The following is a 23,601-nucleotide window of genomic DNA, read 5'->3' as shown; positions in this document are numbered from 1 at the left end:
AGTGACTACTTCCTCCAACAAGGCCACACCTCCCAGTCCTTCTCAAACAGTTCCACTAACTAGGGACCAAGAATTTTAACGTATGATCCTATAGGGGACGTTCTCATTCAAACCACCAAGTTAACTTGGTCCACTTTATTGAAAAGATTTGCTTTCTTTATACATACCTATTTTGTCATTGTTTCTTATAACATATATCCTCAAATGTAAACACATTTTTTAAAAAGCAAAAAAAAATGCATAAGAGAGTTTGTATAATTTAGACAGACATTTTTGTGCATTGTTTCCAACTACATTGCTATGAAGTTATGTGTTGTGTGCGTCTAGAACAGCGGTTCTCAGCCTGTGGGTTTTGACCCCTTTGGGTTTACATATTAGATATCCTGTGTATCAGGCAGTCACATTACAATTCATAACAATAGCAAAATTACAGTTATTAAATAGTAACAAAATTGTTTTATTTTAAATTATTTTATTTATGAGGAACTGTATTAAGGGGCCACAGCATGAGGAAGGTGGAGACCCACCACTCTAGAGGATCACTTATTGGAAAGCAGGGAAACTCCAGTGGGGTTGGTGTGTGGCCACAGGCCTCCTCCACCTCTAAGTCTAGTCATCTTCTTTCTGTGCCTAAACCACCCCGCCTGCCATTGCGATGGCCTCAGAGTGATCGGCCCTGACAGTTGCTGAGTTAGTCATCTGTTTCAACTTGGAGTTGAGGTTCCTTAAGTCAAATGAGTTTCAACCTACTTAAAAGTGGTTTGTTTGTTTGTTTGTACTTTTAACAAGGGCAATAGACGGCTAAAACTAGGAGGCTAAGTAAACTAATAAGACATCATAAGCAGAAACAAACCCAAACTTTCTACGAGCAAAGCTCTGTGCTTTAATCATTTTTTGTATGGTATATTTTTCTATGTACTTACTTTTCATACTTCTCTATTGGGACAAATCCATAGGTTCCCATCATACTTTAGCCGTGATGTGAGATGGTTAATGAATATAGAACTCATAAAGACCCAAATACAGCTAAATTTAGATTATTCTTTAAGGTCCTATGTTACGTTATAATAGCTCTATCCAGTCATCTTTGGATCTTTTACAATAACCACTAAGGATAGTATTAATCAATGTAATTTTAGCATTACCTAAAAATTCTATTTTTAGTCAATATTGTCCTATGTCATCAGAAATAGATTGATTTAAATATTAGGTTGTCTTTCATTCTCGTAAGCTAATAGATACATTAATGAGCACAAGAATGGAGTGAAACATCTGAACACCCTGAAAGCTGATGTCCTCTGAAAGCATAGTTGGCACAAATCATTGTACTTTGAGAAGCTATCTGACTATATTCTCAAAGACTTGCTTTGTCACGCATGCAGAGCAGTTTATTCTAAGATAAGTAGTCTTTCTTAGGTTGCCTTAATACAAATGGGTTTTGGAGCCAGGCAGTGGTGGCATATGTCTTTAATCCCAGCACTTGGGAGGCAGAGGCAGGTGAATCTCTGAGTTTGAGGCCAACCTGATTTACAGAGTGAGTTCCAGAACAGCCAGGGAAAACACCATCTACAAAAACAAAAACAGGCAGGCAGTGGTGGGGAGGAGGATTCTCTGTGAGTTCAAGCTCAGCCAGATCTATAGAGCGAGTTCCAGAACAGCCAAGGCTACACAGAGAAACACTGTCTGAAATAACTAAAACAAAACAAAACAAACCAACAAACAATAACAAAAAATGGATTTTGGTTTCTGTGGGTCTAGTTTGGTTTTGGTCACTGTTCTATTCAGCCTTAGTGGAGATTTATTTGTCTGACAGGAAGTTTCCTTCCAGAGTATGTCTGCCCTTAGAGAAGGTAGTTTGAGGGTTGTTTGTGGTTTAGACAGAAACATTAGTGGGCACCACGAGGACACTTGCGTAGCTGGTCAGGTTCTGAAACACGTCGCAGTCTACTTCCACCGTGAGCCTCTGGACCCCCAGATGCGTTGGCGTGAACTGGAACTGAGTATGCAGGCTGCTTCCTGGCCACACAGACCCCAGTCTGAAATGAAGGTAGAGATGGGTATTAATTTTCCTCTAGTGTCGTAATTTTCCTCACTGCTCTGCTGGTCTCCATGGGTCGTCCTTCTTGGCTTGAAGATAGAGGGCCATGAGGATATAGAAATCTAAGTACATTGCTGGGAAGCCGGAAGTGATCATAAGGGGTGGATGACAGAGCAACTGCATGGCCCAAGACAGAAGTGTGCTGAGGCCTTTCATCTGCATCTGATGTCCCCTTGAGCATCTGTGGTTTGGTCTGGTTCAGCTCTTGGTACCAGTGCTGGCAATATATTTGGCAAAGGCTATAGTTTTATATTCCTCCCTGCTGGGCACAGCGGGTGCCATAGGCATAGTGAGAGAGTGCCAATGTGTGAGCAGCTGGTGGCTGACCTTCCTGGACTCCCTTTCCATAACTAAGGGAAGGTTGGAGGTTTTCTTTGGGGGGGGGGGATTTGCTCCACAAGTGCAGTAGGTGAAATAAAAGAGGTTGCTTGCAATGTGTAAGAACACCGAGAGACCTAGACTACACCGGCGCTCCTAAAGGTCAACAGGGACAAAGACAAAATCAACAGAAGAAAAGTAGGCCAAGGCAGAGGTGACTCCGGAAGAGGAAAGGAAAGGGGACAGGCAGCCTGAAGAATGGCAAACCGGAACAGAAGACACGGCATTCCATCAAACATGTAAAGAAGAGAATAGCTGGACATTGCCAGAGATGTGGGGAGAGAAACTGTCTTATAGTTCAGGGGAGGGGTGGGGGGGATCCTGCTACAAACCAGATCCTATCCTTTGACCCGGAAATTCCATCCCTGTACAGATGTAATCCCCCGCAACCACCAAAGTCTCAAACAAGCTTAGAAGGGGACGTGGATGAGGCGGTTGTCTGGGAAACCTTGTGGCACCAGAGCGAGAGGCATTTGTTGTCTTATCATCATGAAGCAGCAGGATGCGGCGGGTGCACACAACGGAGTCCCCTGTAGCCTGAGAAGTGGACTTCACATACAGGGGAAAAGAAAAAGCTGTGAACAGCTACATAAGTTAATGAGACAACAGCACACAGTGCACATTGCTGAAGAGCCACGCACACAAGGACAGGGAGGGCGGTGAAGGGAATAGAAACCACAGGGATTTAATTAAAACCGGATCTTGTTGGTGAACAGTAGAGTACAATTCTCTCTACCGAGAGCTGGCATGTCCTATCTGTGTGTTCCCTGGTACCAACCCAGCCTCCCTTCTTCACCCAGACTCTTCTTGGATGATCAGGACAGGTGAGGTGGGGTTATGTGGGGTCCTCACAGTCTCCCCTATTCCCTCCTCCCGTTGACTGGTGGTTCCAGAATGAGTCAGGCCATTTCGCTTTAATTCAACTTCTGGAAATATTTGCTCTTTTCAGAGATACAGCAAAGAGACAGATTACTGTATTTAAGTCGGTGAGTCCAAACCAGTCCTGATCTTTCAGTGGGATAAGAAGCTAACAGTCTTGGCCTGGCAGTGGTGGACACACACCTGTAATCTCAGCACCTGGGAGGCAGAGCTGGGTGGATCTCTGTGAGTCTGAGGCAGCCTGGTCGACAGAATGAGTTCCGGTATGCCAAGGCTACGCAGAGAAACCCTGTCTCGGAAAACAAAAACGAACAAACAAACAAAAAAGCTTACAGCCTCGTACCCATATCTCTTCTCTCTGTGAATGAGTCCCCTTCCAAAGATGGAGATGATGCAGTTCTGCATGGGGCAGTCTAAGGAGTTGTGCATGCTGACTGAGACGGTGAGAGGCTGATACAGCACTGCTGTCTTCGGCATCTGTAGAAAGAGGCAACACGGAGACAGCTGCTGGTAGATTCTGGGGAAGGGACAGGCACTGTTTCCAGTTGTCTATCCACCTATGTATTGACACACCTTCTCTAATAAGTCCACACCTCCTATTTCTTCCCCAAACTTTCCCACCAACAGCCCTGCATGGCAGCAGCTAAGAGCAATTCAGTAAAAAAAAAAAAAAAAAAAAAAAGGCGTGCCCACCTTGATCACGAGATGCGGTCTGCCAATGGCCACGTCTTCCTGAGCGAAGCAGCTGAGGCTGGCGTGGGAGTGTGTGGCCATTGCTGTGACCCTGAGGAAGCTGTTCTCAGGTGGGGTTTGCTCAAAATAGGAGGAGGACAGGCCGGGGGAAATTCTCAGGGCTGCAACACACAACAGGCAAGCCAGTACAAAGCATGGAGCGCATGCGTGCCAGAGTCAAGTCCTAGCCAGGAAGACGCTGCATTCCCTAGCTGCTCGGCACTTCCCCCAGGAGTGCTGCCCCATATCCATCTCTGCCGACAACACTCTGAGCAGAAGGCCTCACTCGGGTTATAGGAAAGCTCTGTGAGCTAGAAGAAGCCATGTCATCTCTGCCTGAAAATGGTAGGGTTGGCTTGCGTTACATGACACACTTCAAAGGAAGTGCTTATCTCGAGAGTCACCACACAGCAGCTGCCGAATGCACGCTTACTGAGTTCCTGCCCCTTCTGCCATTCTCCTTGCCTTTTCACAGAAGATGCTACCTATCAAGAGGGGCTCTCTAAAACTCTGTTTCCCATTCTCAACCTGCAGACAGAGACATTGCTCCTGCTGCGACCTCCCTAAAGGGATGTCCTGTCCCCTTGTCCATGTTGAGTCTTACGCTTTTTAAATATGAGCTCCATTCTCTTCCACTGCTGATGAGCTCAACTCAGCTCAGGTAACTTATTGGCAAATATTAAGTGCTCAGGAAATGTGAGTTACAATTACGTCAATCAGCTATTTGCCTAGAGACTATGCTGTCACTTATAACCCACCTCTCCCAAAACTCCAGTTTTTCACCTCAGCCTATAAGCAGGGTCGCCTTCAAATAAACCGAAGAACCACACCACCTTCTCTCTAGCAGCTGTCCCTGGCTGACTTAGCGTCTCCTTTTCCCCATCATGCTTTAGGAAGAACTCCCCATCCAGAGTTCAATCCCTTTAAAGCCCAGGAAGCCAGCCTTACTCTTTTCTTCTTAGCTGAGTTGCTTTCCCAGTCTATGCACTTCAGCCAGGACAGCTCGTGACCTCTCTGCCAACCTTGCTGGGTGTTCCTGTCCCCACGTAGACGTCTCTGTTTCCCTCATTCTTTGTTCTCTTCCTCAAGTGTTCCCTAAATCCATAATTGCCCGTGTGGTTAGGGCTCTCTCCTTACTTCCTCATCTTCTTACAGACTGTCCTCCAGAACTGTAAATGCCTCCTGGCCCTGACTCTTGGTCACTCCCTCTGGCCTGGGATTTCAATGTCTGCTCTCCAGTGCAGGTTGGATATTGAACTCTTTGTTTAAGTTACCGACTTCCTGCAGGCCGTCTGGATACTTGGATGGTCTCACGTGCTTTTAACAAAACATGCTATAACTAGATTCCCAGCAACCACATGGTGGCTCACAACCATCTATAATGAGATCTGGTGCCCTCTTCTGGTGGGCAGGTGCACATGCGGGCAGAATACTGTACAAATAGTAAACAAATAAATCTTTAATTGTATTCCCCTCTTCTAGTGACATCCCCATTCACAAACCCAATTTCTACCACCTCCCGGACGTCTTGTTTCTGAGTGCTGCCAGGTTAGCCTGGCTTTTGTTTCTGGGTTTCAATCATTACTAAATAGGCCCCCACTCTCTCCTCCCCAACCTCCTACTGCTCTTTAAGCCTCTACTCTCACCCCCTACTCCCCCTCTTAACCTACTGGTTGTCTATGAATGCATGTATGATACAGTCCTGAACCCAGGCCATATCCCATGTCAATTACATCAGAGACTGGCAAGGAGGCTCAGCACTAGGATTGTAAAGTCCCCCAGGTGCTTCCGTGTTAGCCAAGGTTAAGAACACCTGCTCTGCTATGACCTTTCCATTCCATTTTATCAAAATGTCTTTCTTTTTTAAAATGGTTTTCTGATCGCATTGACAGCACTAATGAAAGCTTTTCATGAACCTCATCATTATCCAGACACGAAAACTCTGGCTCCTGAGCATGACGTTTAAGACTGTTCACAACCCAGTCTTGTTTAGCTCTCATGCTAACTCATGCTATGCTTGGGCAAGGCACAGTGATGAAAAGAATAGAGACCCAGGACAGGCAGAGGCTGTTGCAACTCTGGTGACAAGCTCTATCCTTGTTTCTGAAGCTTGCCTGTGCAATGAGATTTCCTCAGGAGCTTTGTAATTTTTAATGTTTGAGTCTATGGTGGAGTTTTTTTTTTGTTGTTGTTGTTGTTTTTTTTTTTACCTAATTGCTTGAGGTGTCACCCAGGCATAGTTTCCATGAGTGACTCCAATGTGTGACCAAGTTTAAGAATGATTAATGGATATCAGGGAATCTTAACCCTAAATACATAAGGTTTCTGAAGAGTACCTGTGCCTGACCTCACCTCAGACCAATTAAACAAGTATCTAAAGAAGAGAAGGGGTGGAGCTGGAGAGATGGCTCAGAGGTTAAGAGCACTGTCTGTTCTTCCAAAGGTCCTGAGTTCAGTTCCCAGCAACCACATGGTGGCTCACAACCACCTATAATGAGATCGGTGCCCTCTTCTGGTGGGCAGGTTCACATGCAGGCAGAATACTGTACAAATAGTAAATAAATAAATCTTGAAGAAGAAGAAGAAGAAGAGGAGGAGGAGGAGGAGGAGGAGGAGGTGGAGGGACCCTTGTACGTCTTCTCTCTGTCTGGGATGCTGTGAGTCACCTGGGTGCAGAATTCCCCAGCGTGAGTGAGGTGCTTTTCTGGCCTGCACTCTGTTGTGCTCCTCAAATGCTTTCTCTCTGCTAGTGTGGGTTGGTTTACTTATCTCATCGTAGTTGGAATCATGGTCCCCTCACCTGTGTCAGGCTGAATATAGGTGTGTTGAATGAATGAATGAATGAATGAATGAATGAGAGTGTGAGCACCAGAGGGCTAAAGCCATCTCTGGAGACCAGTGGGTGGAGCCAAATTAGAACCAGTTGTCTGTGAGGTGTCTGCTGGGGCCAGAGAGCTTTACCCTGGTTGGGTCTGATTGTGAAGGGCTGCTTCTGCTTCCAGAGAACAGCAGCGAGGACTCCATCGTAATAAACAGCCTGGACTCCAAGCACCAGATGCCCCTCCTTCTCCTCGTCTGTGGAGTTAATCAGGGTCACTGAGAGCTGACCATTTCCTCTCAGGGGGAGGGAGCTGGACGCGTCCAAGAACAGGTGCAGAGGACCAAGAGGCTCACAGCTGGGAGGACCCATGGCGCTGTCTTTCCTGTGTTTTATTCTCTGTTTTCGGACTCTCTCCAGTACCTCTTTTTCTTGAAGAGATCCTAGAGAATAGAAGTCGAAACAGACCTCTTACCCTTACCCGTTTAGGTACAGATCCTTCTGATAAAAATGCAGGATTAAAATTTATTTACCACTTCTGCTCAGACACCAAAGTCCTAAAAAGCTTTGCAAGTGCCTCAGGCTTTGAATTTATCTTTGCACAAGGGAAATAAGTTTTTTTTTGACAAGTCCTCTCTATCACCAGAGACAGTTTTTTTTTTTTCAAGAAATTGACTTTTCAGGTATGAAGGAACTTGGAATTACTCCGAGGACAGAGGAGCCACAGAGTATTCTTGAGTGGGGAGATAACAAGGACATTCGGGTGACTGAGAGCGTTCATTTTTGAAACTGAAATGGGGATGGGATGTGATGGAGACCAGAGGCCGGGGGTTACCATCCTGTAGGCACGAGGTAAGGACGCTGCTGGGTTAACTAGGTTTCTAAAAGAGTACAGAACACAGAGTCGGGCAAGGACAATGTGCTGTGACGGAGAAGGTTCCAGAAAGTTATGAGCCTCCTGATTTGGACTGATAGGCAAACATGCTAAAAGAGAAATAGTTTTGGGGATCTTGGAAGAGAGGGTGAGAGGGGTAACTTCCTCTCCCTCAGTCCTGGAAGTCTTCTTGGACAGGGCTTGGTGTTTAGTGCTTTGTTTCGTAAGAGCAGTTCTCAACTGAAAGCAATTTTGACCCTACAGGAGACATTTGGAAATACACAAAGACATTTTTGGTTAGCAGGACTGGCTGGGGCTGGGGACAGGCGTCTCATGAACAGAAACACAGAGCACTGCAGTACATCCTACACTGCAGAACTGTCTGATCTAAACTGGTCGAGAGACTTACTTCTATTTGATGGGGGGAAAGACTGGGATTCTTTCTGGCCTGCATCTGGCCTGCCCATTCTCTTCCCCTCATTTGCTATCTCAGGCGAAGAGGCCAGTCCTCTTTGCTGGTCAGTACCTGCAGGATACTTGTAGTTCTGAGTGATGTCTTCGCATCGGTCACAGCCCATGACCTTGGTGCTGATGCCATTGCCAACATTCTTTTGGTTAGAGTCGGTCAACTCCAGCGTCCCATCTTCACAGCACTTCCAGACAACACACGAGGCATTTACTGCAGCAAAGAGCTCTGATACTGCCGGGTCCAGCTGCAGTTCCCCATCCTTGACCGCTCTGACCGGGACCAAATTACAGGATCCCAGGACTGAAAGAGAGATGTGGTGGTTCAACTGGAGCGACTACATATTCAGATTGCTTGCCCCCCTACCCCAACCCCAAAATTCTTACTGTTCTACGACCAGAGCAAACCCTCAAGTAACCAAAATGGCCTAAGTGAACCTTGCTTCCCAAATTATCCTTGATTGGCCAATTTAAAAAGGTAAAAATGCCTATACCTGGGTTGGGCAGAAGTGTGGTAGGCGGAGCTAAGGCTCACGGGCTTGGAGGAAAGATCCCAGGAGAGAGAGAGAGAGAGAGGAGGAAGGAGAGAGGAACTGGAAAGGAAGAAGGAGAAAGCAGAGTCACCTCAGGTAAAGCACGAACTAGAAGCACGTGGAGGGGAGGCGCTTGCTCTGCGGATCGGCAAATGGAGCGATGCAGCTCAGATGAAAAGCATGTGCAAGTGCTGATGGGATTTTGGATAGGAAGCAGCCCAGATAGGAATGACTAGAGCAAATGGTGTGGATCGAGGGGCTGGGAGACATCAGGATAGTTTAGGGGGTTAGTTTCTACCCAGTTCCAGTGCATAGGCATACTAAAAATCTAACAAGTGTCTGTGTCTTTTATTTCTATAATAGCGGATTAAATAATAACCACTGAGCTGGGCGTGGTGGCGCACGCCTTTAATCCCAGCACTCCGGAGGAAAAGGCAGGTGGATCGCTGTGAGTTCGAGGCCAGCCTGGTCTACAAAGTGAGTCTAGGCCAGCCAAGGGTACACAGAGAAACCCTGTCTCAAAAAAAAAAAACAAACCAACTGCCATAATAATCTTATATATTAATAGTAAATATTAACAATCCTTTTGTTACACAAAGAAAGGGCAGGTGAGCAAAGGAGCCACACATAGAGTTCTGTTCTGGCGTGGTTCATCTTATCAGTCCTTGTCCTTCCTGTACACATTATTTCTCCTCTTCCCCAGGATCAAGGTCAGAGGCCGGAAGTAGAAAGACTTCCTGAGAAAGCATCACAGAGGACACACAACTATGCAGTGAAAGTACTTTTACTTTCTGGCCTATACCAGAAACTGGACAGGAAGGACCTCAGAGGAACACGATTAGTGCACAGTCTCAATACAATATGCTAGGAACAGGCGGCCACCTTGACTGCTTCCTGTTTGCCAGGCCCTCTGACAGTTTTGTTCCAGGACAAGGAGGCACCATTCTTTGGTTGCTTGAAGTTTCTCTCTCTAGTCTCGAGCTTTCATCTACACACAGACAAGCCCTGCCCTGCCAGGCCCTTCCCACAGAATGCCCTCAGCCATGCTAAGACCCTTTGACGTTCATTGAGATGCTATCCCTTTGCCGAAGGCTTTAAGTGGGGCTAGCATTCCTGCAATCTGTGACATGGATAGCTGACGTCTTTACCCCCTTGAGCCTGTTGGCACCGTCGTCTGGTCACCATCACTCCTGCGTCTCCTGTTTTAGAGGATGGATGAAGGCCCTCTTTGGACCACATGCTCCTCCTAGATCCTTTCCAAGGGAGCCCTTCAGTTCTTTCAGCCCTGGTTGGCCTTGGGCCCAGCCTTAGGCTTTACCTCCAACTCCATTAGGAGCTCTTGGGTGCAGAATCTGCCATCCGTCATAACCCTGGGACAAATCAGGTCTGCTCATCCAGCATTCTACAGAGGTTTGGAAGACCCTAAAAGCAGCAAAGGCAAAATTTCAAGTGGGGGTGGGGGGAAAGGAATACGGAAGAGAGGCTAGAAATGTGACTTTAGAGTTGTTGCCTTGGGAATGGGAGGACACTGTAGAAAAAGAAAAGTGACACTCCTACAGAGGGGTACACACGCCACCGCGGACGACCACCACCTCCTGTAAGAGTCCTGAAGGCCTACCCTTAGCCCAGGGCTCCCCCGTCCCCCGCCCCCACCCCGCCCCCCGCCCCCACCCCGCCCCCACCCCGTATGGAGGGATCGCACAGAACTTGGTGTTTGGCGCCCTTTCTGGTCTAGAACCCTATCTCCTTTATGCGTCTCACCAGATACGGCCCCGCTGTCCTTCTCCGTTCTGGATTCCCTCCTCATTGTAGTACTCATCCACCAGCAGGCTCCCCTGAGTACACTGGGCTGAGGCAAACGTGGTAACGACACGTGCTGGGATGCCCAGGCAGCGTAGTACTGTGTAGAAGAAGCACAGTGTATCAGAGCAGGCTTTTAGAAAAGCCCTAGGCAGATGAAGGCTGGTGGATGCTGCACGAAGTATACAACACAGGAGTATAGAGCAAGGGGGGAGGTATAGAAGCACTGAGGCTTGCTCTGTGGGGTGTTTTGAGGGAGAAAGTAAGTTTGGGAGCAGAGTTTGTAAATGAGCTCAGATTTGCAGAGGGCGAAGAGAAGCAGCAGCTGGCAGGGAAAGTGGGTTGCGGGGGCGGGAGGGGGGCCGGGGGGGAGGGGTGGTGGTGAAGGCTGTGGAGAGGAGGCAGTGCCTGCTTTAGGACATGTCCCTCCCACATGAGAGGCCGAGGTAAGACTCAAGATGCAGGCTAAACACTACGGCAGCCCAGAAGACTGACCTGTGTGTTACCTGCCCTGTACCTGTGCAAGCAACAGCAGCAAACACCCAGGCCTGGCTCTCATACACGGGTCGCCCTTGGCCAGTGAGCCACTGCCGCAGGATGGGCGCACTGCCCCGTCGCTTGTACAGCAAGGTCCCTTCCTGGGCAGTCTGGGTTTGTGAAATAGGTAGGACACTCTTCTTCTTGAGAGCATGCAGCTGTTGGGGCAGATAGGTGGTTGTCAGTGGGAGTCCTGTGGCTGCACAGCTTGAAGGGGCGGGGGGGGGGGGTCCAGCAAGGAGTGCTCATTGCAGCTGCCCAATCCCTGGAGCGTGTAAGCCAGCGTGGAGCAGGCGCCATTGTAAGACCGGCATGCCCCAGGCTCCAGCCAAACCCAAGGCTCCCCATCTAAGTCATTCTCCAGCTCCCACCACAGGGTGGAGCACGAGGGCTGGTTCTACTGGTCCCCAGTTTCCCCTGCCCTGACTCCTTCAATGTTGTTTGCCCTGGGTCCTGGAGTCCACTTATCTCAAGCCTCTTTCTTCTTATAGAATAGCCTTGACCCACACCCTATCTTTCACAGGAGGACAGAGAAGTATCAAAAGTAATGGGGACTAAATTACTCCTCTGAGAGGATTTTGTAGACATGGTATGCTGGCTAGTTTTATGTCAACTTGACACAAGCTAGAGCCATCTGAGAAAAGGGAACCCCAATTGTGAAAATGCCTCTGAAAAAATAAATCTATCTGTAGGCAAGCCTGTGGAGCATATTCTTAACCAGTGATTGCTTTATTGTGGATGGGGACACCCTGGGCTGGTGGTCCTGGGTTCTATAACAAATAAGGCTGAGCAAAGCAAGCCATGGGGAGCAAGTCAGTGAGCAGCACCCCTCCATGGCCTCTGCATCAGCTCCTGCCACCATGTTCCTGCTCCCCTGAGTTTCTGCCTTGGCTGCCTTCAGACTGCGTGACTCTGGACATGAAAGCCAAATAAACCCTCTCCTCCCCGAGCTGCTTTTTGTCATAAAGTTTCATAAGAGCAATATTAACCCAAACTAGGACACATGGGAAACATCAAGCTACCTTCGTGCTTTGCATATTCCTAGGAACATTTAGAAACGAAACAAGACCCTTGGATTGCTAGATCGCAGCGAGTACTGAGAAGGATAGAGCACTTCTTTTCCCCTAGGGATCTAAGTCTCCAGGTTAGGGCCGGGAGGAAGAGAGCACTGAGAAGAGCCAGGCCGGTCTCCTCCCTCCCTGGCTTTTGTCTTAGATGAGCCTATCCCTATTTTTCTTGTCTTGTCCTTTCCCCCCATCATGTTCTTCTCTGAGGACTGTCCCCCACACCCTGGGAAAGGGGTGGAGCCCCTCCATCCAAGCGCTCTTGCCCCGTCTCCTCTCCCGTTGGCTCTCCAGCCTCGTGCTCACCAAGGCGCCCACCACCCGGGCCACATGTACAGGCTGGCTCCACTCCTCCACTTTCTTGTCCACACTCAGTAAGCTCAGGCTGAGGTCCATGACGTCTCTCTCAAACTGTAGAGGCAACACAGGATAAGACGAAGGGTTTCCAGACCAGGCGCTATCTCTCAGGACAGTTCTGTGATCTTGTCTCTCTCCCAAGCTTGGGTATATCATCCTTAATGTACATTATAGGTGTTCTGGCTTTTCTCTCATCCCATTGACCAGACCTTTGTTCTGTGGACTGATTTTTCTGATAGGGTGTGGTCTCATGAAGATTGAATTGGTATTTATTTATTTATTTAGACAGGGTCTCATTATGTAGACCAGGCTGACTTTGAACTCACAGAGGTCTGCCTGCCTATGCCTCCCAAGTGCCGGGATTTAGGGCATCTGCCACTATCAGTACCATGTCATTTAAACTCATTTAATTTCACTCATTTCTACTTAGTGAATCTCTACTGTTTCCACAGGCACTGAGCCAGGAATGGAAGACCCCAGGTAGCTCCCACTCTGGGGGAGCCCCTAGCTTGCGTGTGGGCCTTCGGGTAACAGACCATAGCAACGAAGCTCCGACTCTAGGAGAAGCACGAGCAGGTGTACGAGATGGCACATGCAATAGAACAACTCCTCTAGCTTTAGGGATTGGGAGAATTTTCCAGAAGGTAGCAAGACTGGGGAAGTAGTTTTCCAAGAGGAAAGAGAAGGAAGATCGTCTGAGCAGAGGGGCTACTCGGCCTACATGCCCATGGAACAAGAACACAGGAGGCTGTTGGGAAGGAAAGCAGTGGCTGGGATGCTTGGCTGTCAGGCCGGGGCATGGGTCTCCATTCGGTAGACAAAGGGATTTACCAGAAGGTGAACTTGCCATGGTTTCTATGAAGGTAACTAGCAGCTGTGGAGAGTGGTGCAATGTGGTCTAAAAGAAACAGAGGTGAGCCGGGGGCAGTGGCACTAGGAGAGGCAGAGGCAGGCGGATCTCTGTGAGTTCGAGGCCGGCCTGGTCTACAAAGTGAATTCCAGGACAGCCAAAACTACACACAGAGAAACCCTGTCTCAAAAACCAACCAAACAAACAAACAAAAAGAAACCGAGGCACCACAAGGCTGAAACGGGCTAAAGAAACAATCTCTTGACAACAGCTTTTGAACCTGCTAGCTTTGGCCTGAGTGTTGAGGGTTATGGGATAGGCAGTGCTCCTTTTCTCCCCTAGAGGTCCCTATTACCTGACCAAAGTCCCAGGGCTCCTCCTGAATGCAGTCAGCTGTGCCCAGGTAGATAAGGCCGTTCTGGTTCAACACATATTCAGTGCGTTGAGCCTCATTCTGCAGAAATACAGCGTCATCTGGCAAGAAGCAGAGGAAATTGAGGGCCTGAGGGTGCCGAGTCTGCCCTCCATGCCCTGGGGGCTTCTGCCCTGCCAGCCTAGGCTGGGTTCGCCCTTTCTTGCATCTCTGAGCCTAAGGAAACTCAGGAGTATAGTGGAAGTTTTGGTTTCTTTAAATACTCAGTTATGTTGGGGGGGGCTGGGCATGGTCGGCACATGCCTTTAATCCCAGCACTTGGGAGGCAGAGCCAGGCGGATCGCTGTGAGTTCGAGGCCAGCCTGGTCTACAAAGTGAGTCTAGGACAGCCAAGGCTACACAGAGAAACCCTGTCTCAACAAACAAACAAACAAAAACCATCTCAGTTATGTTATGTAAGTATGTTTTTGTTTTCATTGCAAGTACGGGATATTTGTCCACAGCTGATAATTGCCTCATGCAGCTCAGAGAGGGGCGTGGTCTATGCCAGGTGGAGTTAGTGGAATTCTGAGGACTCTGGGAGAGTATAAATATTGGAGCCCAGAGAGAAAGAGAGAGGAAGGTGCTTTGAGGAGACAGAGGAGGAAGAAGGCTGCTTGTTCATCCTGCTGTGTTTGTGGTTTGCTGGTACGAAACTGCTAGGTATCCTGACAACTAAGATTGGTATTTTTTCCAAAGAACCAACAACCCTAACCAGTTAGAACTAAGTCTAAAGAGAACTCCACCCCTTTCCCTTATAACGTTCTTTCTCTCCTACCTAGGGTTGGGGGAGGGGGAGGTTGGAAGGGAGGTAGAGGCATCAAGGAACCCTAAATTAAAAAGAGATAAAAATAAATAGTGCCTACACAGAAGAGTCTTCTCCTGCTTGCTCAGGTCCTGGACCAGACACTCTACATCCGTCAGGGTGTGGCCAGGAACAAGCCAACCTTAAAAAGCCTAGTGGTTTCCAGAAGAGGTTTGCAAATGAAAGTCCTACTGGCTCAAAGGAGATCAGGAACATCCTAGGGAGGTTCCTGACAGCCTGTCATATCTTTCCTAGAAGACCAATTTGTAACAACAACAACAACAAAAAGTTTATAAGGGGAAATAGCAAAATAAACACAGGCTGGTGGGGGGGGGGGAAGGGTAAGAAGGAGCAAGGGGTTCGACAGTGGAATTCTGAGCATTGGGCTTCTGTACTGAAAGATCCTCTCGGTCCAGGGCGACCATTGTCCTTTCTTAGGACCTCTTGATTCCCTCATGCAAGTGCTAGGGGAGTGCCACGGAGATGTCAGGTCAGAGAGCAGCTTTGAGCTGTCAGTCCAGTCATCCCCCTTGCCTGAGACAGGTCTTTTCACCATGGTGTGAGGTAGGCTAGCTGGCCTACAAGCTTCCAGATATATCTCCTGTCTCTGTCTCCCACCTTCCTATAATCAGGTAACATCTGGTTTCCCCCTGGAATCTGCCGATCTGAACTCAGCAATTACTTTTACCCACTGAGCCTTCTCCTCACCCCTAGATATCTTTTAATGACACCACTGTTCACTTTAGGAAGCTGGAAGCAGCTTGCGGCTCAGCTTTTCTTGCCAACTTTTCTCTCTCAGCTACAGAAGCACTAGAGAGTTGCCCAGGCACCCAGTGATTCCCACGGCCCATGCCTCTGTAGAAGGACTTCCCTAGTTGGGGTTCTATATAACTGGAGCAAGAAGACAGGAATCCTAGCAGTAGAATCAAGTGTGGATTCCCTCAGAACCCAACGCTGCCCTAGAACTGTTGACTGTATTTTTTCTGCCCTCAATGTGGACTCTGAGCCAGTCATCTGAGATGCGCTAAAACCTCAGCTTGGAAGGATGCCCTGAGATATTCCTATCACTATATGGGGAAATGTGGGACCTCCCTCTGCAGAAGGATCCTTAATCTACAATGAACAACACGGGGCGAAGGACATCCAAACGGACCCAAGTTCCCATCTACTGCTCCACTTGCCTTTCCCCTTGCAACACAAAGGCCCTGAGATGAGGACAGGCAGGACCATCTAAAGCACTGGTTCTCAGCCTTCCTAATGCTGTGACCCTTAGTACAGTACCTCATATTGTGGTGACCCCAACCATAAAATTATTTTTATTGCTATCTCATAATTGTAATTTTGCCACTATTATGAATTATAATGTAAACATCTGTGATTTCCAGTGGTTTTAGGTGAACCCTGTGACAGCTCCCCAAGGGGTCACGACCCACAGGTTGAGAACCACTTATCTAAAATAAGAGGTGAGTACTGGAGGTCCCACCCTGCATAAGAAAAGTAAAGGCTTCAGACATCATAGAGGAAAGAGCCTGGGACTTGGCTCCATGCATGGAGCTGTAGGAACCTGGGGAAATTGTTTTACTTTCCTTTGGTCTCCCAGCCTGTCTTATAAAGGGGGCCCTTCAGGCTCACAGGGAAATTATTGAAAAGAAATGGAAGTGTGTGTTTGATGGAATTTAATACTGGTGTTGTCCTCAGGACCTGGGGCGGGTACTCCCTGTCGGAGCTGTGCCCCAGCTCTGCTTCCCTTTATCTCTGTGCAGCTCAGACTAGCTTAGGTCCAAACTTACCTCTATTCCAGGGATTAAAGAGGAGTGTGAACTGGCCCAAGAGGTATTGTTTCCTGCCTGAAACCTGAAGCAGGAGTGAGTAGCGGCCAATGACAGCATCCACGGGCGTGGTCACAGAGATGGTCCAGTAATGGGCATCTCTTTCCTCCACTGCTGCACTCCATCCTTTTTGGTCCCCCAGAGAGGAAATTGGGAAGATGGCTTGGGTCTTGTTGGTCTTGGAAGGCTGCTCTCCTGCAAGGCACAGCCAATAAATCGGTCACAGCTCATGGGTAAATAATAAATCAAGGTCTTACAAAATGGAGGAGGTGTCAGTTAGTTTTGGAGGAGATGAAAAGAGCTCCTCCTATAATGAGAAACAGTAGAGGGCGATGGGGGACCATAGGCTCTTGGTTCTTATGGACTTATGTCTATGAAAGGGTCACGGTCTACAAAGTGGATATAATGCGAGTACAACCATCCCTCTAATCCAGGAGTATTGTTTCCTTCAATGGCCAAATCCAAGGTTACCTATGTCTCTTTATATGAAATACCATGGCATTGCATTGAACGCTAATCTTTTAATTGCTTATGAATCCTTATATGGTGTGAATACTGTATCAGTAGTCACTATGCTATATGTTTTAAGAATTGCTGATGAAGAGGGGGAAACTGTACTTGTCCATTATGGACACAATCTTTGCCCGGGTATGGTCCATCATAGTTGGCTTATTTTGAGCAAGCAGAACCCACGGACATGGAGGGCCTGTAGAGGAGCTAAAGTAGATATTGCAAGTGAAGTTCTTGAACCAGTAGCTGATACATAATACAACAATTAGCACAGGCTAGATGCTATTCGTAGCCAGAGTTAGACCCCACTTAGCCTTTCCTACAAAGTTGCAACCAAAACCAAGCTCTTAATGGTACTGCTGCTGAGAGCTTCAGAACTGTAATAAACAATGTTATCTTGTACAGTCTCACAATAGCCCCTTGTGGACAGCTTAAGGCCCAGCGACAGTGGGGACCATTTGTCCCTTGATCTTCTGAGAGGATGCTGGGAAGAGAATCCCCCTCCACATCCCCAAATCCCCACAGTGGTCTAGGGCTGTCCCACATACCAGTTTGTGCAATGAGAGCCACTTTCTTCAGGGCAGACAGAAATGTGTGGACTGGGGCACGGAAGTTCAGGGTGACACTGAAGGACTGTCCCCGCCTCAAAATAAGGTGCTGGGAGCTGATGGCTTTGGTGTGGTGCTCCTCGTTGTTTTCTGCCACTTGGAAGTCACAGTTCTTGATACTTAGAGCTGTTGTGGGAAAAGGGAAAGTCATAGTTATGAGGTAAGTGCAACAGCATGGATAAAAAGACACCTTCTAAGAGTGGGGTTCAACCAGATCTAGCCAATGGACAGAACACTCTCCACAGTAGAGTGGAGAGTGGGATATTACTTTCTCACATACTCGGGTGCCTCACCTTTGACCATGTCCCCTGGAGGGGGAGACCTTGTGGCACTCAGAGGAAGGACAGCAGGTTACCAAGAAAAGACTTGATACCCTATGAACATATACAGGGGGAGGTAATCCCCCTCAGGAACAGTCATAGGGGAGGGGAATAAGGGGAAAATGGGAGGGAGGGAAGAATGGGAGGATACAAGGCATGGGATAACCATTGAGATGTAACAAGAATAAATTAATAAAGGAGAGGAAAAAAAAGAGTTAACTAAAAAAAAAAAAAAGAACTCATCCATGCATCCAAAAAAAAAAAAAAAAAAGAGTGGGGTTCAAGTCCTTGACCCATTTCCTTGTCAGCTGTGCAACCACAAGCAAGCAATTTTTTTTTCTGAGATACAGTGTAGCCTTGGCTGTCCTGAGTTTGATTTGTAGACCAGGCTGGCCTTGAACTCACAGTGATCTGTCTGCCTCTGCCTCCCTGAGTACTGGGATTACAGGCGTGCGCCACCACATCTCTTTTGAACTTCAGTTTTCCTCTCCTTAAACGAACCATCTCTCTTTGAAGAGCTATAGAAAATGAGGTTATATACGTATGTATTTATATGTATGTGCTTGTATTTACTTAATGTTAGTGTAATGTCAAACACTTATTAATGCCCATTGAATTTAACATTTGTTTCTGGTTCCAAATCCAAACAATGAATAAAATCTAGAATCTCATACAGTCCTCATACCCTCTTTATTTTGGAGACAGGGCCTTGTGTAACCTGGGCTGGTCTCAAACTTGCTATGTATATGAAGTTGACCTTGAACTTCTGATCCTCCTTCCAAGTGATATGATTACAGGTGTGTGTTTTATGCAGAGTCGGGGTTGAACACGGGGCTTGTGCCTACTAGGCAAGCACTTTACCACCTGAGCTATGTGCCTGGGCTCACATTCTTTTTTTTTTTTTTTTTTTTTTTTTGAGAACATAATCCAATATTAGAACTGGTTTTAAGATTACCGAGTCGAATTCTCTTGTCTTAAAGATGATAAAAATGAGGCTGAGAATAGAACCAACTCACGTGAGAGTGAGATAGTGCGTGAGTTTTGATCGAAAGGCTCACCATCTCACGGCACTTGAAAGGAGGTGGCTGAGTGTATTATGACAGATTGTCAGTAAACCTTTATTTTATGGAGAGAGGAAAAGTACAGAACAAGGAACTTTTTTTCAATGCTTAGCAGGGGCTGAAGAGATGCCTCCATGGCTAAGGCCACTGACTTACTTTCCGTAGGACCTCGGTTCGATTTCCAGCATCCACATGGCAACCTACAACTGTCTATAGCTCTAGTTGTAGACCAGTCAGTGTGCTCTTCTGGCCTCCAGGGGTACCAGGCACACCCATGGTATTCTTACACACATGCAGGCAAAACATTCATACACATAAAATAAGTAATATCTTTTTTTTTTAAATTCAAAAATGCTTAGCAATCCCACAATAAGGAACAAGACTGAAAAGTGAAAATTTAATTCTTCATGTACTGAAGGTGTGATGTACATTTCATTTTGTTGACAGCAGGTCACTGGAAGCCTCCTCAGCAAATAAATAGCTCAGCTGCCAGGAGGGAAAAGCTGTGGCTTTTACTTGTCAGTGTGGGGTGCGATCTGATTTACTTCAAGGAAATGATCTGCCCGTGACACAAAGTCCTGTGGGCTCCAGGACATGTCATGAAAAGTGCAGGGCACTCTTACTACTTTGGTCACCAAACTTTGTGGCCGAATGCTCAAGAGCAGAGGGAAAATAGTAGGAAAATAGCTTTACAGTCCCCACTTTTCCTCTTACAGTGACAGAGCAGACATGTGATGCTACATAATGACCTAATGCAGGCGAGAAGAACTGACATACTGAATCTGGAGATGCAAAAGCTCTCTGCACATCTGGTCCTGGCACCCTGGGTACCGTTTGCATCCTGCCTCCCTTTCACATACCGGCGAGGTGTTCAGGTCCTGGCAGTAGATAAAACAGCTTCGGTTAACCTGGGGTTTGTAGGGCGAGCATCAGCATCAGTGGGAAGCCAGCAATGACTCCTCCCTGTGTGTGCTCTGGGTCTGGGCCCCGGATTGAGGCCATCTTCTATGGGATGGCTGAGTTAGACTGAGTGGTGGCGGGGTGAGCTGTCCCACAAGCCCTTGCTCACTTCTCCTGATGGAGCTTGGTCCACAGCTCCCCTAAATCACTCCCTCCTCCCCGTTTTACAGGCATCACCCATTGCTCTCTGCCCCCAACCCCTCCTGTGAACTTGCTGAGGAACTGTGTTTATTTCATTTTTGCATTCTCTGCCCTGCAGTATCCAGACACAATGCATGTCCCAGTCAATGGCTGCTCCCTCAACGACAGGACAAGAACGTGGAATGAGCCCTAAGAAGAGTTTCTTAGACGTTGCCTGGTGCTCAGGCTGCAGCTATGCTGGCATCCACAGTGGAGGTGCCCGGAGTTTGGACATCCTCTCAATCTGTTTTATTGGTTTATGTCTGTCTTTGTCCGGTGTGTTTGCTTACTTCTACCATCCCTTCTCTCCTTAGAGGATGCAACAGCCTCAACATTTCCCAGGTGTCAACCGGGTGTGGTGGCGCATACCTTTAATCCAAGCACTCGGGAGGTAGAGGCAGGTGGATTGTTGTGAGTTCAAGACCAGCCTGGTCTAAAAAGCGAGTTCAGGACAGCCAAGGATACACAGGTAAACCCTGTCTCAAAAAAACAAAACAAAGGATTTCCCAGGTGTCTTTAGTTACTTTTCTATTGCTTTGATAAAACACCACAACCAAAAGCAAGTTGGGGAAAAAAAAGAGCTTATTCATTTTACAGCATGTAGTCCACCGTCCAGGGAAATCAGGGCAGGAACCTGGAGGAAGAAACTGAAGCAAAAGCCTTGGAGGACCACTGCTTCCTGGCTCTCTCAGCTCCGCCTTCTTACACTATCCAGGACCACCCACCAAAGATAGCACAAGCCACCGTGGGCTGGGCCCTCCCCCAGCAATCACCAATCGAGAAAATGAACTACGCGCTTGCCCACCAGCCAAATCCAGCGGGGGGGATATTTTCTCAGCTGAGGTTTCCTCTTCTAAAATGACTCTAGCCTGTGTCGAGCTGACATAAGAACCAGCCAGCACACCAGGTGTGCCTTGCTTGTATCACAGCCTAGGGAGTTGTGACCATTTACACAATTTTGATCCTGGGCTGTGAATATAAGTGAGTCATAATCACCAACAATATTCCAGCATCATAATTACAGTTAAAATGACTATACAGCCACCTCCCCCCATACTCACCCTCCCTTCCCTTCCCACCCCACAAACCTCCCACTTCATCTCCCACTCCACACACCTCCCTACGGTTCCCTCACATCTCACACACCCTACTGTCACATCCATTACCAACCTATTTCCTTAAAAACAAACAAATAAACAAACAAAAAAAAAACCTGTCATACTGACAGCCCTAGCAGCCAGGAACTGGCTTAGCTTACCTTGCCCCATGGCTTCAGGCTACTCAAATCTACTTGAGCACAGGAAATGCTTGCCTCAAACGGCTACCTTCCGGGCTCCCTCTCCAAATCCCTCTCCACACTGGAAAAGTTGGAGGATTTCTGTTGCTTTAAAAGTCTGTAGAAAGTAGATTTCCCTCCCTCCTCTGGTGAGCCTGCTGACAGGTTTCTTGTCTCCTGTCCCCTCCTTGCTGCTATCTACTAGACCAGCTGCCGGGAGTGACCCTTTTTTTTTTTTCCCCCTTCATGATCTCTCTTAGCCAGGAGGCCTAGGCAGGGTTCTGTGCATGAGGCTGGAGTGAGAACTCCCGGGGAAGGCCTGCTAGCTGGGAAAAACCTCCGCGCCTGATTCTTCAGTGACCTCCAGAACCTCTCAGAGATGCTTTCTGGACAACTCTAGATGCCGCCGCAAACAGTGGACCTGTACCCATCTCTGGATCTCCTGCCCTAAGTAAATTCTGAGGAGTCACTCACCACATGTGTGTCTGTAATCCATCTGTTTGAAAGAGATAAGGAAACAGAGTGTGTTTTAGAAGAAAAAGCCAGGGCCCTGGCTCTATCCAAGACGGTCTGCTCTGGAACAACCAACCAGAGATGAGTTAGAATTGTTTGGGTCTCCTATCTGGCCCTCCTGCACCTTCTGCCTCTTTGCCTGGACTTCTCAGTGTGTGCCCAGCGGCACACTCAGGGGCAGCGGGGGTGTGAGATGTCTGCAGAAGGTCACAGAACAAGCCACACAAGCACTGGTCCCTGTGGATAGGGAAGCTGGGCTGGGGTGCTTCTGCTGTGTACTTTTAAAAATAATTTATTTTTATTTCATGTGCATTTGGTGTTCTTCCCGCGTGTATGTCTGTGTGAGAGTATTGGGTCCCCTGGAACTGGAGTTACAGACAGTTGCGAACCAACATGTTGGTGCTGGGACTTGAGCCCGGGTCCTCTGGAAGAGTAGTCAATGCTCTTAACTGCTGAGTCACCTCTCCAGCCTCCTTTTAAAGCCTTTAACTGTTACCTGCTTGAAGAATATTATGATGAAAGAAAGAAAGAAGCCTTGCTGCCTCCAAACCCCAAATACATGTTTCCCATAAGAACTGAAGTAGCTAATTTTTCATTACTTGATTTAAACCTGGAAAACACAAATCTAAAAATGATAATTAAACAGTGGATCTCGCCAGCACCAGCGTTACTGAAGTCAGTGTAGTACTTCTCACACCCGCAGTCAGTAACCATTGGAAATGTAATTAGAACTCTGACTTACAGAATCTAACAATGAAAGGTGAAATATTCAGAAATAAACCCAAGAGCTGTGAGGAAAACTGTGGAGGGACAGAAAGAAGACGTGGACAGACAAGCTCGGCTCGGCTGCCTCAGCATCATTAAAACCCCAACCGTCCCAGGCTGGTGTGAAGGTGCATGTAAAGCTAGTAAAACATGAAAACAATTTTCCTTTGAAACCAGGTAATGTGATTTTAAGTTTCAAAAGGAAACGTCTAAAGCAGTAATGACATATGATAAGGGTTCCTAGATATTAAAACATGATAATTCTTATAACTTAGAAATGTGTGCATTAAATGTACTAAATGTTCACCGTGAAGACCTCGCAGTGGGCTAAATTGTGGTCTTGCTCCACTTTGCGGGGTTTCCTCTATGTTTGAAACCCTCTAGCAAAGATGATCTCCCATGAGAACTTCACAATATCAATCTCTGGCAGTTTCCAAGGCTGGGAGGTGATTTTAGAGGAACCTGGGATAAGACAGACACTATTGTGACTTGCTTTATTTGGGAAAGGAAAGTGGAAGGAAGACGTGATGAGGAAGGAGGGGTGACCCAAAATGTCCATCCTGTTTCCTGTAGCAATCACACCTTTTCACTCTCCAGCCCTCTGCAGAAAACCAGCTCCCCGCAAGCTGGTGTGTCACAAAGAGGGATTTCTTTTTATTTTATTTTATTAATTTATTCATATTACATCTCAATTGTTATCCCATCCCTTGTATCCCCCCATTCCTCCCTCCCTCCCATTTCCCCTTTACTCCCCTCCCCTAAGACTGTGACTGAGGGGGATTTCCTCCTCCTGTATATGCTCATAGGGTATCAAGTCTCTTCTTTGGTAGCCTGCTATCCTTCCTCTGAGTGCCACCAGGCCTCCCCATCCAGGGGACGTGGTCAAATATGGGGCACCAAAGTTTGTGTGAAAGTCAAACCCCACTCTCCACTCAACTGTGAAGAACGTCCTATTCATTGGCTAGATCTGGGTATGG

At 47.5% G+C, this 23,601-nt stretch overlaps 1 protein-coding gene across 2 annotated transcripts; it reads right to left on the bottom strand.

Annotated features, from left to right (window-relative positions):
• Positions 1–44: 44 nt before the first annotated feature.
• Positions 45–21,461, bottom strand: EPB42 (erythrocyte membrane protein band 4.2). 2 transcript variants are annotated; one of them, XM_084776309.1, is made up of 13 exons: positions 21,329–21,461; positions 17,490–17,675; positions 16,393–16,626; positions 13,741–13,859; positions 12,485–12,589; positions 11,095–11,272; positions 10,539–10,677; positions 10,096–10,199; positions 8,306–8,548; positions 7,049–7,348; positions 4,049–4,209; positions 3,699–3,832; positions 45–2,036 (listed from the first exon to the last, which is right to left on the bottom strand). In XM_084776309.1, the coding sequence occupies exons 1-13, from the start codon at positions 21,336–21,338 to the stop codon at positions 1,874–1,876; spliced, it is 2,076 nt and encodes a 691-aa protein (XP_084632435.1). In that variant the 5' UTR covers positions 21,339–21,461; the 3' UTR covers positions 45–1,873. The 2 variants fall into 2 exon arrangements, with proteins under 2 accessions (XP_084632435.1, XP_084632434.1); XM_084776308.1 differs by lacking the exon at positions 21,329–21,461 and having other exon boundaries at positions 17,490–17,703.
• Positions 21,462–23,601: the final 2,140 nt, after the last annotated feature.

Source organism: Acomys minous (assembly GCF_964271855.1).
Source record: "Acomys minous genome assembly, chromosome: 3".
NCBI classification, from domain to species: Eukaryota; Metazoa; Chordata; class Mammalia; order Rodentia; family Muridae; genus Acomys; species Acomys minous.
This window is presented reverse-complemented; position numbering and strand designations above follow the sequence as displayed.

Coding starts and splice junctions, on each gene's coding strand:
- EPB42 (XM_084776308.1), bottom strand. CDS start 17,700: ATGACTTTCCCTTTTCCCACAACAGCTCTAAGTATCAAGAACTGTGAC. Junction 11,273..12,484: donor CCCGGGTGGTGGGCGCCTTG/GTGAGCACGAGG, acceptor CTGCCCCAACAG/CTGCATGCTCTCAAGAAGAA. Junction 7,349..8,305: donor GAACTACAAGTATCCTGCAG/GTACTGACCAGC, acceptor TCTATTCTCTAG/GATCTCTTCAAGAAAAAGAG.